At 40.0% G+C, this 14,669-nt stretch overlaps 1 protein-coding gene across 1 annotated transcript; it reads left to right on the top strand.

Moving 5' to 3' along the window:
• The first annotated feature begins 552 nt into the window (after window positions 1–552).
• Window positions 553–13,640, top strand: lrit1a (leucine-rich repeat, immunoglobulin-like and transmembrane domains 1a). The gene is made up of 4 exons (XM_052041360.1): window positions 553–593; window positions 1,080–1,552; window positions 8,495–8,800; window positions 12,544–13,640. The coding sequence occupies exons 1-4, from the start codon at window positions 553–555 to the stop codon at window positions 13,638–13,640; spliced, it is 1,917 nt and encodes a 638-aa protein (XP_051897320.1).
• Window positions 13,641–14,669: the final 1,029 nt, after the last annotated feature.

Genomic DNA, 14,669 nt, shown 5'->3' with positions numbered 1-14,669 from the left:
AGGATCTGATAAGATTGTTCAATGGCTTCGCCCTCCCCTCCACCCTGCGCATCCACTGGCGCACCCACACTGGCGAGCGGCCCTTTGCCTGCCCCGTCTGCGGCAAGGGCTTCTCCCAGTCCTCTGCCTGCCTCAAACATGTAAGGCTGCACCAGGACAAAATGAAGAATAAATGTTTTTAAAGTGCATAGTGCTGTATCCAAGCAGGACTTTACTGCTATTATTACAGTGTGTTGCTAAACCATAAAACCATCTCACTTGGTCCTTGTTCAAAACCCAGCTGGTCAGTTTCAGCTGCAAGCTTCAAGAACTTGATAGACTAAATGTAAGGAGGATGTTTCTCCTGGCTGAGGAGAGAAAGCTCGGGGAGAACAGTTTTAGAGTAAGGGGTAGGTCTCTAGGTCTGAGATGAGATGAAATTTCTTCGTAAAGAGGATGGGAAACCTCTGGAATTCTCCATCCTGGAGGAATCAAGAGGTTCTGATTCTAAACAGAGACTGATAGATTTCCGGACATTACAGGAATCAAGGAATATGGGAATGGTGCTGGGAAATGGTGCTGAGGAAGAAGATTAACCGAGAGCTTGAAGAAAGGTAGAGCAGACTCGAGGGATGGGATGGCTTACACTAGCTCCTATTTCTTATGTTCTAAGACTTGATTGAGGGTCATATGATTGGCATTATCGTCTCCAGGCCAGCAAAGATTAAATCACTCAGTGTTCTTGTTCATCACTTCAGCAGTGAAAAAAAATGGTTATGGTGTTCAAAATTATCAGTCTTTGTCTCATGGCCCCCGCCCATTACAACAGGAATAAAAATGCTACTGCTGACTGCCTTGGTCCAAGATTAAAGATGACAATCTGAACATAAAACAAGAGGATGAGTATAATTACATCATATATAATAACTATAGATCTCGATGCATGGAGCAGATTTCAGAAGAGAAGGTGTAAAAACTGGAAAAACTGAAAGGTACAAAAGTGACCACAATGTTTTCACTTATTTTAAATGATTTTTGAATTATTTTACAGTCTATGGAGAATAATTAAACAAACAGGAGATTTTCTTTTTACTTTTCAGGACTGTGCTGTGTAACCATCCAGAAATGACTTTGATTCCTTCTAACATTCCTGCTGACACGCTGAAACTGGTGATTGAGAAAACATTAATCAAACAAGTCTCTGCACAAGCATTCTCTTCTGCTTCTAATCTGGAGTGTCTCAGGGTGTCCTTCAATCCCATCAGCAACTTCAGTGGGGAGAGTCTTCAGGGTCTGATCAGACTGAGGGAGCTTCGCCTGAATGGCAATGCACTTTCAACCTTTCCATGGGAAGCCCTCTCCCGCTTGCCACATCTCTGGCTGCTTGATCTACACAGCAATGTCCTTCCATCATTCCCCACCCAAGCAGCCACTTACTTCAAAAACATCACCTACCTGGATTTATCAAATAACAGGTTGACAACACTTTCATCTAGTGTGATCTCAACGTGGCTGATGGTTCCACAGGCGGCCAAAGTGATCTCATCCACTGGTAATTCAAAACTGATCATAGGTAGGTGGAAACAACTCTGATTCTGTCTCGTCTGTGTTGTTTGGTAAAAAAATCGATAAACAAGTCCATCAATAATTCAATATTCAGGTAGATTTCTGGCTGAATTATTGGTGTAAAACTCCAGTAAGTTAATATCTTCGAACTTGTGTTTAGCTTTTTAGCTAATCATTTTGGAAAAGTTGAATAGTTTCCAATAACAGAGACTTATAACGTTCATCTTTTATGCTTTGCTTTCACTTTTTGGGAAATCTCTTTTCCACCTTTGTTATTTTGAATCATTTGACTTGTTAAAATGTGCTTGTGGGATATGGATATTAAAGGCAAGGCTGGCATGTAGTGCCTATTTTAAATTGCCCTTGGAGGTTGCTCAGCTACTTCAGAGGATGGTTACAAGCCATCCACAAATTACTGCTACATATAGTACCTCAACAGGTACAGGTATTTTTCTTTGAAGAATATCAATAACCCAGGTAGGTTTTTATGACAACCCAATGTTCACCATTACTGAGACTAGCTTTTTAATTCTGCAAGTTTTTTAGTTAATTGAATTTAAATTCTCCAGCTGCCATGATGAATGTTGCTTGATCATCAGACATCAGGAAAAGTCCAATAACTTAACCCCATGGCTTGCTTTGATTAAAAATGTCTCTCGCTTCTTGCTAAGCTAATTTTCTGTGTTCACAATGATGACTGTTAAAGAACTTTTCAACATTTTAATTATCAAACTCAAGTTAATCAGTTCTAATATTGACTTTGGTGAAACTAATGACCTTGCCAACTTTGTATTTACCATCAGGGATTCTTGAACTCCCCTCTGTTATTTATAAACTGAAATAGCCTCACATAAGCTAAGAAGACCTGAGTCAGCTCTAATAATTCAATTCATTTTAGATTATTTATCATTCAGTCCCAATTCTGAAAGTTGTCAGTTCATCTCTGGGTTATCCTGCCATCTAATGGTTGCCTACGGGAGAACAACCCACAACCCTCAGTAAATTATTCCCCTCTTGCCTAAACATAATGGGGTTAATACTCAACTTTTTAACATAGAATCTGATGAGTGCCTTAACCCCCCTGATTCTGGTGTGTAAGCATGTAAGAGTGGTGCAGGGTAAGGCCATATGAATATGGTCCAACATTCAATGATATGGTATCTTGTCCACTTCCTTGCCTGATCCAAAAGTAAATCAGTTTCAGCCTTAAATATACTCTGAGATTGAAAGTATGAAAGGTTTATAACTTTCTATGTAAAAGAATTTCTCCCCACCTCAGTCTTGAATGGATGACCCTTTATCCTGAGACTCTCCACCAAGAGGAGATAACTTCTCAGCATCTACCCTGTCAATCCCTCTCAAAATCTGATGTAGTTCAATGAAATCGCCTCTTATTCTTCTAAAGACCAAGCTCCCTCAACCTCGTTCCTTGGACAGTTATCTATCAGAAGTCCACACTCACTGACTCCAAGGCTAGTAGGTTCTTCCACAAGTGCACAGATCGAAACTGCAGACACTGCTCCAAATGTTGCCTCACCTAAGTCCTGTGTTATCTCAGCAAAATGTCCCGAATTCTGTCACTCCCACTACCTTGCAATAAAGGGCAATTTTTCAATTAAGTTCCAGATTGATACCCCTACAAATCTTAATCTCCTTAACCAGCACACCCAGATCACCTGCATACAAATATTTAATAGTTTCTCATGATTTTAACAATACTCTGCTTTTCCCATCTTCTACCAAAGTGTTTGACATCACAAGTTTCCACATTGCATTCCGATTGCCATTTTCTTGCTTACTTGTTTAACTTGCCTAAGTCATTTTGCAGACTCGTTCCTGCCTAGTTGTGTGTCGTTAGTATACCTAGATAAATTGGTAAAATGATAAATTGGTTTATTACCGTCACAGTCACAGAGATACAGTGAAAATGTTGTTTTGCGTATCATCCATACAGATCATTTCATTTCATCAGTATGTTGAGGTAGTACAAGGGAAAAGCAATAACAGAATGCTGAATAAAGTGTTACAGTTACAGAGAAAGTGCAGTGCAGGCAGACCATAAGGTGCAAGGCCATAACAAGGTAGATTGTGAGGTCAAGAGTCCATCTTATCGTACTAGGGAACAGTTCAATAGTCTTATAGCAGCAGGATAGAAGCTGTCCTTGAGCCTGGTGGTACGTGCTTTCAGGATTTTGTATCTTCTGCCCAATGGGATAGATTACATTCTGAATTCCCATCAAATTGTGAACAGCAAAGGATCCAATTCTAATCCCTGTGGTAACCCACCAACTGTAATTTCCGTCTCTGTTTCTTTCTCTTATTCACTCACTAAAATACTGGAGGTAAGGTAAACTATCAAGGTGCTGTTTTAAACAAAAGAACTTGCAGAGAAATATTTCTATCTGTGCCTCAAGACAGAGATGATAGATTTTTAGATATTAAGCAAATAATTGTTGAACAGTGAGACAGGCATGAGGGACCAAATGCTTCTATTGTTTGTGTGCTTATGTACCATCAGAAAACTGATTCTTGCCAGTTCTACACTGAACCATTTGTAGCATATACAGGGAGCAGCTGGTTACATGCTACAATTCTTCAAGGAGTATACATCCAATATTACATAAGTCACAAATGTTGCGCTGCCAAATCTGAAAAAGGTCTGCTAATTCCTATACTCTGTTTTCTGTTCTTTTCAATAATTTTCTATCCATGCTGATAATACCTTAATGTAACAATTTTATGTGTTTTTCTTTGGTTACAAATATCCATCACATTGCTTGTGTTCATGAAAGTGTTAAAGATTCACCTAGTATCCTAGATCCATTCTGATGAGTTGCAGATGATCTATGATTTATGTACTTTTAAACTTAATTGTCTTAAACTCAATTGTCCTTCTGGAAAGAGATTACCAAATAGGCAGAAATTTACATTTGGAGATCAGGAATGCTTGAGCATAAATCACCTTATTTTTGATTATCTTCCTGTAAGATGGTACAGAAGCTCATTTGTTGTACTTCTGCTAATTGAAATTTCTAAATTAATTTAACTGTAAATTAAAACTTGACCAGAACTTGCCCAATCCAGCCTCACCTAATCAGAGCCTGGTCTGATCCTGGGTACTTCTAATTTTTTCCTGGACTACCTTGACCCAAACATTACCCTGGGTATAACAAGCTTAAATATGTTATCCACTTAACAATATTAAGTGAATTACCCTGATCTGGATAAAGTACTGAATCTGGCAGTCATGTACAGCCCAACCTGACCCAAACCTGACACTTACTGTCCGGTCCTATTGGGCACCCGTTCAGGTAGCTAGATTCTATATCAGATGAGAATTTATTGCTTTATTAACGTTGTGCAAAATAGTCTTGCATATATTGTTAACTGACTGAAGCAGCTAATTTTGTACACAAAACAACGTAAAAAAATAAAGCAAAAACTGATAATCTTGCAATATAAAATAATAAAGAAAATATTTTTTCTGTTTGTTTCTCTTCAGATAACAGCAACAAGAAAACAATGACTTTTATCTAAATGGAACCTTTAATTTCACAGTCCCAAGAGCCTTAACAGGATTATTATCAAGCAAATACTGAATCACATCAGGGCAGATCAGAATCAGGTTTATTATCACCGACTTACATGACGTGAAATTTGTTGTTTTGTGGCAGCAGTACAGTGCAGGGACATAAAATTAGACGGATCACCAAGAGCTAGGTCAGAGTTAGGTTTTGGGGGAAAATGTGAGGTGGGGGAGTGAAGAGGTTTAGGGAGGGAATTCTAGAGCTTAGAGTCTTGGCAGCTGAAGATACAGCCAATGATGGCAAAGAGATTAAATATGGGGCTGATCAGGAAACCAGATCTGAATGAGCTTGGATACCTCAGAGGATTAATGGGAGGTTATGGAGATGGGGAGAAGTGAGTATGTAGATGTTAAGAGCAAATAGGAGATTTTTTTAAATTTGAGGCATTGCTTAACCTGAAGCTAATGTAGGCCACAAGCACAGGATATGATGAGAGAAGCCATTTTGGAGATCCTACAGTAACACCGGCTGGTAATTCAATTGGATAACACTTTTTTCAGTTTTATGCAATTTAGAATCATTTTTATCCATAAGAATTAAATTGAAGCTGCAACACCTTAATGTAATGTTAAAATTTACATCATATTTTTATTCCTCTTCTGTCAATGCACTGAAGCTGCGGATCTTTTCACTGACATGGCACCATGTTACTGGCATACGTAATGAATAGTGATAGCAAGTACAGTACATGCCATGTTACAGAGAGGTTTGCCTTCCTAGCCAACCATCCACATCGTGATTTTCAGTAACACCAACCCTTGACAAAAGTTGACAATATTTGTTGTTTTTTTCATATTTGGGTTTATCTCATTATTTTATCTCACATAAATTCTGTAAGAGCTAATTTTTATTCCATATCTCAGATTTTTTTGGTCGTGATTTGTGAATTCCATGAGGGCAAATTTCCACTACCCGAACTGCTGTACCAGTCTTAGATAGAAGAAGGCGACGTGGAGAAACAATGATTAAAGAGGGGATATGCAGCAAGTCAGGCCACAACTGTCAACAGAGGAACGCGGTTAATATTCTATCATTTCTGATGAAATCTAAAATGTTAATAGAATAGAGAATAGAATAGAGTTATACAGCATGGAAACAGGCCCTTCAGCTCAACTGGTCCATACCAACCGAGATGCCCATCCAAGCTAGTCCCATTTGCCAGCATTTGGCCCATAACCTTCTAAACCTTTCCAATCCATGTACCTGTCCAACTGTCTTTTAAAAGTTGCTATTGTACCTGCCTCAACCACTTCCTCTGGCAGCTTATTCCACACACATACCAACCTTTGTGTAATAAAGTTGCCCCCTCAAGTTCCCATTAAATCTTTCCCCTCACACCTTAAACCTATGCCCTCTAGTTCTTGACTCCCCAGTCCTGGGGAAAAGACTGAGTGTATTCGCCCTATATATGCCCCTGATAAGATAAGATATCTTTATTAGTTGCATGTACATTGAAACACACAGTGAAATATACCTTTTGCGTAGAGTGTTCTGGGGGCAGCCCACAAGTGTCGCCACGCTTCCAGCGCCAACATAGCATGCCCACAACTTCCTAAGTAACGAACAAACTCCTTACAGACAGTGATTCTCTCTTCATAGGTGCTGTCTGACCTGCCAAATATTTCCAAAATTTGCTGTTTCTTGTGATTGTCAAAGATAGATGTGACTTGACCTGAAACCAAATTAAACACAGTGTGATTGCAAAGGGTCACAAATATTGTGCATTATTGTGACTTTTGGCTCGTCTCCAAATCATTGTGTTATAAGCAGGAAGAGAGCCTACTAACAGATATAGGGTTCATTATATCACTGTCTTTCCATTTTAATTTATTGTTTTAATTATTCTGCTTTACATCTATCTTTTCCAAAAAATCCTTTCATTTTGAAACATAGGATACAGAATATTTCACCCAACAGAATAGGAAGTTTTGATGCCTTTCTTACATTGAGTAAGACAATCTCAAGTATGGTAGCACTGGGAGCACTGCAACTGGTCTTGGTATTTCCAGAGAGCAGGAAGGTCAGGCAATATTCCTGATCCAGTTCCATGTCCAGTGTTGGAAAGTCCAGTTTGTTGAGGCTATGACTGAGGTGGCTGTATTGCCTTCTGGAGTCTAGTAGTTTGTAAGGTTTCAGTGAATGAAAATTTGTTTACCAGAAATTGTACAACCATAACTCATTAAGACTTCAGGAAAAAATTGGAAACTGTGATGTAGGAGGTGACTTGGAATTAAATAAGGTGAATATAGTATAATTTAAATAGATGGTAGAGCCAGGTAGCATGGAGATGATTGGCTAATTCCCCTGTCGATGATGTCCATAAACATCCAGGTGATTTGATACCTACAGTTTAATTACTTACCACACAGAAGGATGCCCTTTGGCTCTTTGGGTGCACAGAATCATTGATTCATATAGAGATACAGCGCAGAAACAGGTCCTTTGGCCCATCGAGTCCACACTGACCATCAACCACCCATTTTACTCTAATGCTACTTTAATCCTGTTTCGTTTCAATTCTCCCCACACTCTCTTCAACTCCCCACAGACCCCACCACTCACCTACACACTAGAAACAATTTAGAATGGCGAATTAACCTACCAATCCACATGTCTTTGGGATGTGGGAGGAAACTGGAGCACCTGGGAGAAAGTCACACAGCCACAGGGAGAACGTGCAAACTCCATACACACAGCACCAGATGTCAGGATTGAACCTGGGTCTCTGGCGCTGTGAGGCAGTGACTCCACCGGCTGCATCACTATGCCGCCCCTTGCCAGCTCCCTCCAGAACAATCCCATCAGTCCCATTCCTCCCTATAACTTATTCTCTCCATTAACTCTCCTTTGATTTTTTGTGCCACCTACCCATGCAATGGGATATTTTTGGCAGTAGCCAACTAACCTCAACATTTGAAGCGGGGAAAGAAACTGAAGCACCCAAAGAAACCCACACAGTCACAGAGAGAACATGCAAATTTTGCAATGACGGCACCCAATGTCAGGATCAAACCCAGTTCACCTGAGCCGTGAGGCAGCAGCACCAACCTCTGTGACACCATTCCACCCCTTTATAATTAGACATCACCCACTCACTGTATCTCATGTGGGGAAATAATACTGCTTTTGTTGGGAGATGTTGCTGCAGTTTTTGCTCCTTTCTGGTTCCTGAGTGAATTTTATTTGTTTGCCGCATACAGGACTTGTTGGCTTCGGGTCAAATGCCATAGGCATGGTACTGCTAATAAACAATCCATTAAATAAATTATAATAATGCTAAATTAGTAGAATTTATAGCTGGCATTGCATAGCATGGCATTTTTTTAATTTAATGAAATATGCAAACCTATTCTGTTCAACAGGATTACATAACAACCCTTGGGAATGTGACTGCAGATTATCAGAACTAGTTAATTTTGTTAAGATGCACAATCCAACAACAGCATTGATGGATCCTCGATTAAAGTGCTCCAGGCCAGAACACCTCACCGGAGCTCTCTTCAGCAACATAGAGCTAAATAAATGCCAGACCCCAAGCATACACGTCGCAGAAGGTAAAGTGATCGCAGTGACAGGGAGCACAGTCTCACTTCATTGTACAATGACAGGAGTTCCCACCCCTACCGTCAGCTGGAGTCGACTGGATAATAATCTGCTGAATGGGACAGGTAGGTATCTGTCAGAGTGATCTCTTAGCAGGTATCTGTCAAAGTGATCTTTGTTATGAACCAGCAACAAAAGAAACACACCAAGTCATGTATCAGTGTTAAAAACTACTTTATTAATAACTACTTATGATAATAAGAAAAATAAAAGTAAAAATGTTAGAATGTTAGAAGTAAAAATGTTAAATCTTAAACATTAACCCCAAAGACTAAACTCGAAGTGTGTGTGTGGCAAATTCCCAAACTCCAAGTCCAGGAATAGTATTCAAAGTTCAGTTCAGCAAGCCGTAAGGTGAAACGTGAGCAAAGGCTTCTTCAAAACCACCATTGACTGAAGACAAAACGTAGATGTAGAGAGAAAATAGAGAGTAATTACGAAATCCAAATGTTCCACGATGGAACCCAAACGACACCTCAGTGTCTACTCAGCAGTGACCACTCCACTGCATCTTCCTCACCCCGAAAGGCACTCGAATCGTGGCCGTCCACACAAATACCTGTTTCCTTCTACAGGTCAACAACAAAGTGAACTCCATTGATTTGTTCCAAAGTATCTGCCACCCTGAAAGGCATCTGAGATGTGGCCGTCCACACAAATACCTGTTTCCCTCTACAGGTTAACGACAAAGTGGACTCCACCGGATTATTCCAAAAATCCACACGTGGATTGTAGTGACAGGCACAGTTACTGTTTTTCATCCATCGATAGAGACTAACAGGCTAGTCTCTCTCCCTCTCTCTCTTCTCCTCTGACTGACTCCGACTGACTGCTTCAAAAACGTCATTACGTCCTTTATATTCTGTTGATGTAACCGTGCCAACACACATACCGCTATGCTCTATCTTAAAGGGACATTCACCAATAGTAACCTAGTCTGTAACATCTTACTTATAGTAGGTATCTATTAAAGTGATCTTATAGTAGGTATCTGTCAAAGTGATATCACTTATCAAGGCAAGTAAGATCACTTTGCACCTAGTTAGGTTATGTTAAAGATTCACAAAGTTGAAAGTCAGTCAATTCAAGTCGAATTTATTGTCATATGCACAAGTATGTTGAGATACAGGTACAATGAAAAACTTGCTTGCAGCAGCATCACAGACACAAAGGTACAGACAACCCACAGAACATAAATTATACAAGACAGTGAAGAGAAAAAACTGCAAAACAAGACAGTGCAAAACAAAAGTTGAAACTTGCATTCATTCTCAATAAACAACAGTCAGAGTCATAGATTCTCACAGTACGGATACAGGCCCGTTCGCCCACCCAAGTCCATGCCAACCATCAACCATCAACCACCCATTTACACTAATCCTACAGTAGTTTCATCTCATTTTTCCCAAATTTCCATTAACTCCTCCCACATTCTACCACTCACCTACATGCCAGGGGAAATTTACAGTGGTCAATTAACCTATCGATATGCACAGAAACTGGAGCACCCAGAGGAAACCCATGTGGTCACAGGGTGAACGTGCAAACTCCACACAGACAGTGGTGGAGGTCAGTTTTGAACCTGCGTCACTGGAACTGTGAGGCGGTAGCAGCTAGCTGCATCATTGTGTCACCTGTAAACGCAGTGATCTCACATTTCACATTGCCTTCACTGAGAATAGAACAGAACCACTACAGATTTGAAGGAGTGCATTTGGCCCATCAAATCAGGAAGGGATATCAGCACATTAATTTCAGTAAGCAAGCATGTTGACAAAATCCCGATTGACAACATATTTTAACAATTAGATCAAAATGAGAATAATCTAATTTTTGGATTTAGATAGTGATTTGAAACGTTCAAGTTTGTTCCAACAGTTTAAAAAACTCTCAGCCCTGCAATTAAATCTCAGTGTTAAAAACACACCGAGTTATGATTTTACTATAGCAACAAACAAGATGCTGGAGGAGCTCAATGGGTCAGGCAGCACCTGTGGCAGGAAATGGACAGTCAATGTTTTGGGTCAGACAGACGAAGGGGTCATGACGTGAAACTGCAATTGTCCATTTCCCTCCACAGATGCTGGCTGATCTGCTGAGTTCTTCCACCATCTTATTTGATGCAGTCTCTGGTCATGATTTTAGCACTATTGGTTTCAGTTGTGACACAGTGGACTGACCTCTTGCCCCTAAAGGTTCTGCAGAGACCTGAGCACAGAAGCCGATGTGGTGCTGAGGGAGTTTCTGTTTTGCAGAAGGGATGCCAAACTTAGACTTTATCTGTCCTCTGGCAAGATGGAGAAGCCTTTGTGACATGTTATTGCATGAACTATCCCTAGTGTCCTGGCCTGGTCAACTTAATCCCTCACTTATGATTACTATAACAGACTATCTGAACATTTTCCATTTGTGGGAGCTTAGAACATAGAACATAGAACAGTACAGCACAGTACAGGCCCTTCGGCCCATGATGTTGTGCCAACCTATGTAAACCTTATCCACATTCTATCCATCCCCCTCTCTACTTCACCTCCCATTACCCTCTATTCTTCTTCCATCCATGTGCCTATCTAAGAGTCTCTTAAGTGACCCTATTGTATCAGTCCCTACCATGCAGTGCATTCCAGACACCCACCATCTCCGTGTAAAAGAACCTACCTCTAACATCCCCCCACGAACTTTCTTTCACGCATCTTAATGATTGGCCTCTAATACTGGGCATTACCGCCCTAGGAAAAAGATGCTGGTTGTCTACTCTGTCTACGCCTCTCATAATCTTACATAACTCTATCAAGTCTCCTCTCATCCTCTGTCTCTCCAAGGATGTTCTCCAATCCAGGCAGCATTCTTGTAAATCTCCTCTGCACCCTCTCCAAAGCTTCCACATCCTTCCTATAATGGGGCGACCAGAACTGGACACAATACTCCACATGTGGTCTAACCAGGGTCTTATAGAGCTTGTTGGATATGAATTGGCTGCTTCATTTCTTATTTTATAAGAGTGACGTGCTTCTAAAGTACTTTAGAACATTCTTACAGGGCCCCAAAGCTGCAGTAGAAATGCAAATCTCTCTTTCTTTCATCCAACATTCTTTAAATATTCTTCTGTCTGCAAACATTGCTTTACTTTCAAAACTTATTCCCAGCTAATGCTAAGAGGCAGAAATTTGTTTCTGCTGTCATAAGAAGGTATGTCTTTACTTGAACCTTTAATATGTCAATATATTCTTCCTTAACCTGGTTAAATATGGTTAAGTATTGTAATTTAGAATAGGAACTTAGTTTTAGGAGCCTATTCCACCATTCAATTCAATCAATGCTCATCCATGTGCTAACTCCATTGCCCAGCGGATTTACATGTAGTATCTTATGAAACATGCCAAATATGGTAAGTGTTTAAAATCTTTTGCATATTAACAAAATACAAACCACATTTATTTGACATTTTAGCCAGCTGTTCAACCTATCCCTTTAGAAGCACCGTTCAAAAATTTCTTGGAGGAATGTGGTTTCAACAGGTAAATAAGCCAAGATACAGTAAGTAACTACTTTTAAAATCGTTCACTGTATTTTAACATAATAAATTTCAGGCTTCAACAGAGAAGAACCCATCTTATTTTTAGAATGGGCTTGCATCCATAAGAAGTGGTTACAAAGTTTATTCGACAATGATTACAAACAAAACATAAATGCAAAACAAATGAACAATGGGCATATTTCACTAGCTTGAACTTTTAATTAAGATGATAGTGCTTGGAACTCATGCCATAAATATAACAGCATCTGTTACAAACATTGTGTTTTGCAGTGATACTGGACAATACTGACAAGACACTAAAGTGGTCTACGCTCAGCCTATCAGATGTATCCCATCAGGACTCTAGTGAATATTTGTGTCGAGCAAGTAATTTGATGGGAATATCTAGTGCTACAATTTCCCTTCTCGTGGTTGACTCTGCCATGGCAGTAGAACCAATCAAGAGCACGTCGAAAAGGAGATGTCTCAGAAAAATGAGAAATCAGAAGGCTGCCACACGCAATAGGAAGCTGATGGACAGATATGTGAGTACCCTAACCTCCACAGTGTCACCAAGAGAGATGCCAAGGGGCTCTTATTCCATTGGTAGGACAGACTACTTTGTCATGCACCATCATCAGATGAATCCAAATCAAAATGTCCCAGAGATTGTTTCCCTCAAGATGAATCCTTCCAAAATTAATAGCTTGTTGGAAAATCGAAGAAGCATCGATGATTCCCGCAATATAACATCGAGTCCCCCTTCAACCCAACCTGAAGCAGACTGCTTAGTAAGAACCGTCAGAGTCATAGGGGGTACCTATCATAGTGTTTCCTTGGCTTGGAGATCACCTAAGGCAACAAACATCACTCTTTTTAGTATCTTATATACTACTTTTGGTGAAAGGGACATGAGCAGAATAAATGTGGGCCCTGGGAAGACCAAGATCACTATTGATGGTTTGAAGCCACAAACCAAGTACATTGTCTGCGTTTGTGTCAAAGGAATCATACCCAAGAAAGAGCAGTGTGTGATTTTCTCCACTGATGAGGTGGCTCATGCAAGTGGTACGCAGAAACTGATTAACGCTGTGGTGATCACTGTGGCCTGTGTAATTGTGGTCCCTCTCACCCTCATTGTCTGCTGTGGGGCCTTAAAGAGACGCTGCAGGAAGTTTCTGATTAAACCCCCAGAAGACGATTACCAAAACAACTCGTTTGTTACATTTGAAAGCTTGGCAATGGGGCCAGGACCAAGTGTTACAGAAGAAGAATATATGACTCATCACAATAAAGATGAGGCCAACAGACTGTTGTCACCAAGGTCCAGTTTGGATTCCGAAGAAGCAACTAACAATGAAGCACAACAACATGAATATTTCTGTTGATTGGATCATAACCAAGTGGAGGATTTGGACATCATCAGACTAGAAATGCGTTTCAAAAAGACAAGGATCTCCCCATTTCACCTGTGGAAAAAATATGTTTGACGTATGCTGGCTATAATTTTTCAACACATTAATAAATATAATAATTTTTTTAGATTGCTTCAGGCAACTAAGAATCTATTCCTTGGAGTCCTCCAAAAAGCCAAATATTTTTAAAGAAATGTTATGTTATGTTATGTTATGTTATGTTATGTTATGTTATGTTATGTTATGTTATGTTATGTTATGTTAAAGAAAAGGTCTGTCAGTTAATGCTGAGATCACTTTCACCAAAGGTTGCAAGAGTTATTATTTCAAAGGATGCAAAAGTTGGCGGCAGGCCAACATTTATTGCTCATTCCCAATAGCAAGTTGCACCTTGAGAAGATAATAGTGATCCACCTTCCTGAACCATAGCATTCCAGGCATTAAAGTGTTGTTGGGTAAGGAATTCCAAAGTTTTGACCCAGTTATAAAGAAAGAAGGCAAAGTATTTCAGAGTCAAGATTGTGTGTGACTTGGAGCGGAACCCTTGTCCTATGCCCTTGCTACCCTTGTTCTTCTAGATGATTCGGCGAAGGTTATAAGAAGTCTTGGTGGGTGGAACAACTTCTGACTGCAGAGAGAATGAGTCCATAAAGTGGTGGATGAGGTCCCACCACAATTTTCTATTGGATATTGTTAACCTTCTTGAATGTTGTGGAGCTGCTCTCATCCAGACAAATGGAAAGTATTCCATCACTCTCCTGGCTTGTGCCTTGATGATAATGGGAAGATGGTGATGTTAATGCAATTGAACATTAAGGGAAGTTTAGACTCTTTGCTGTTGGTGGCTCTCTCCTCGTCAAGTCAGTTACTTGTGTATAAAAGTCCCACTTCAGAGACTTGAACACAATATTCGAGGAAGACACACTAGTGCAGTATCATTGTTGTGCTGCAATGTTTGATGTGCCTTGATTTGGATGAGAGATTATACTAAGGCTCCATTTG

The sequence above is a fragment of the Pristis pectinata genome, chromosome 30, assembly GCF_009764475.1.
Source record: "Pristis pectinata isolate sPriPec2 chromosome 30, sPriPec2.1.pri, whole genome shotgun sequence".
Classification (NCBI taxonomy): domain Eukaryota; kingdom Metazoa; phylum Chordata; class Chondrichthyes; order Rhinopristiformes; family Pristidae; genus Pristis; species Pristis pectinata.
Note: the sequence above shows the minus strand (reverse complement) of the source record. Positions and strands in the feature narration are given on the sequence as shown.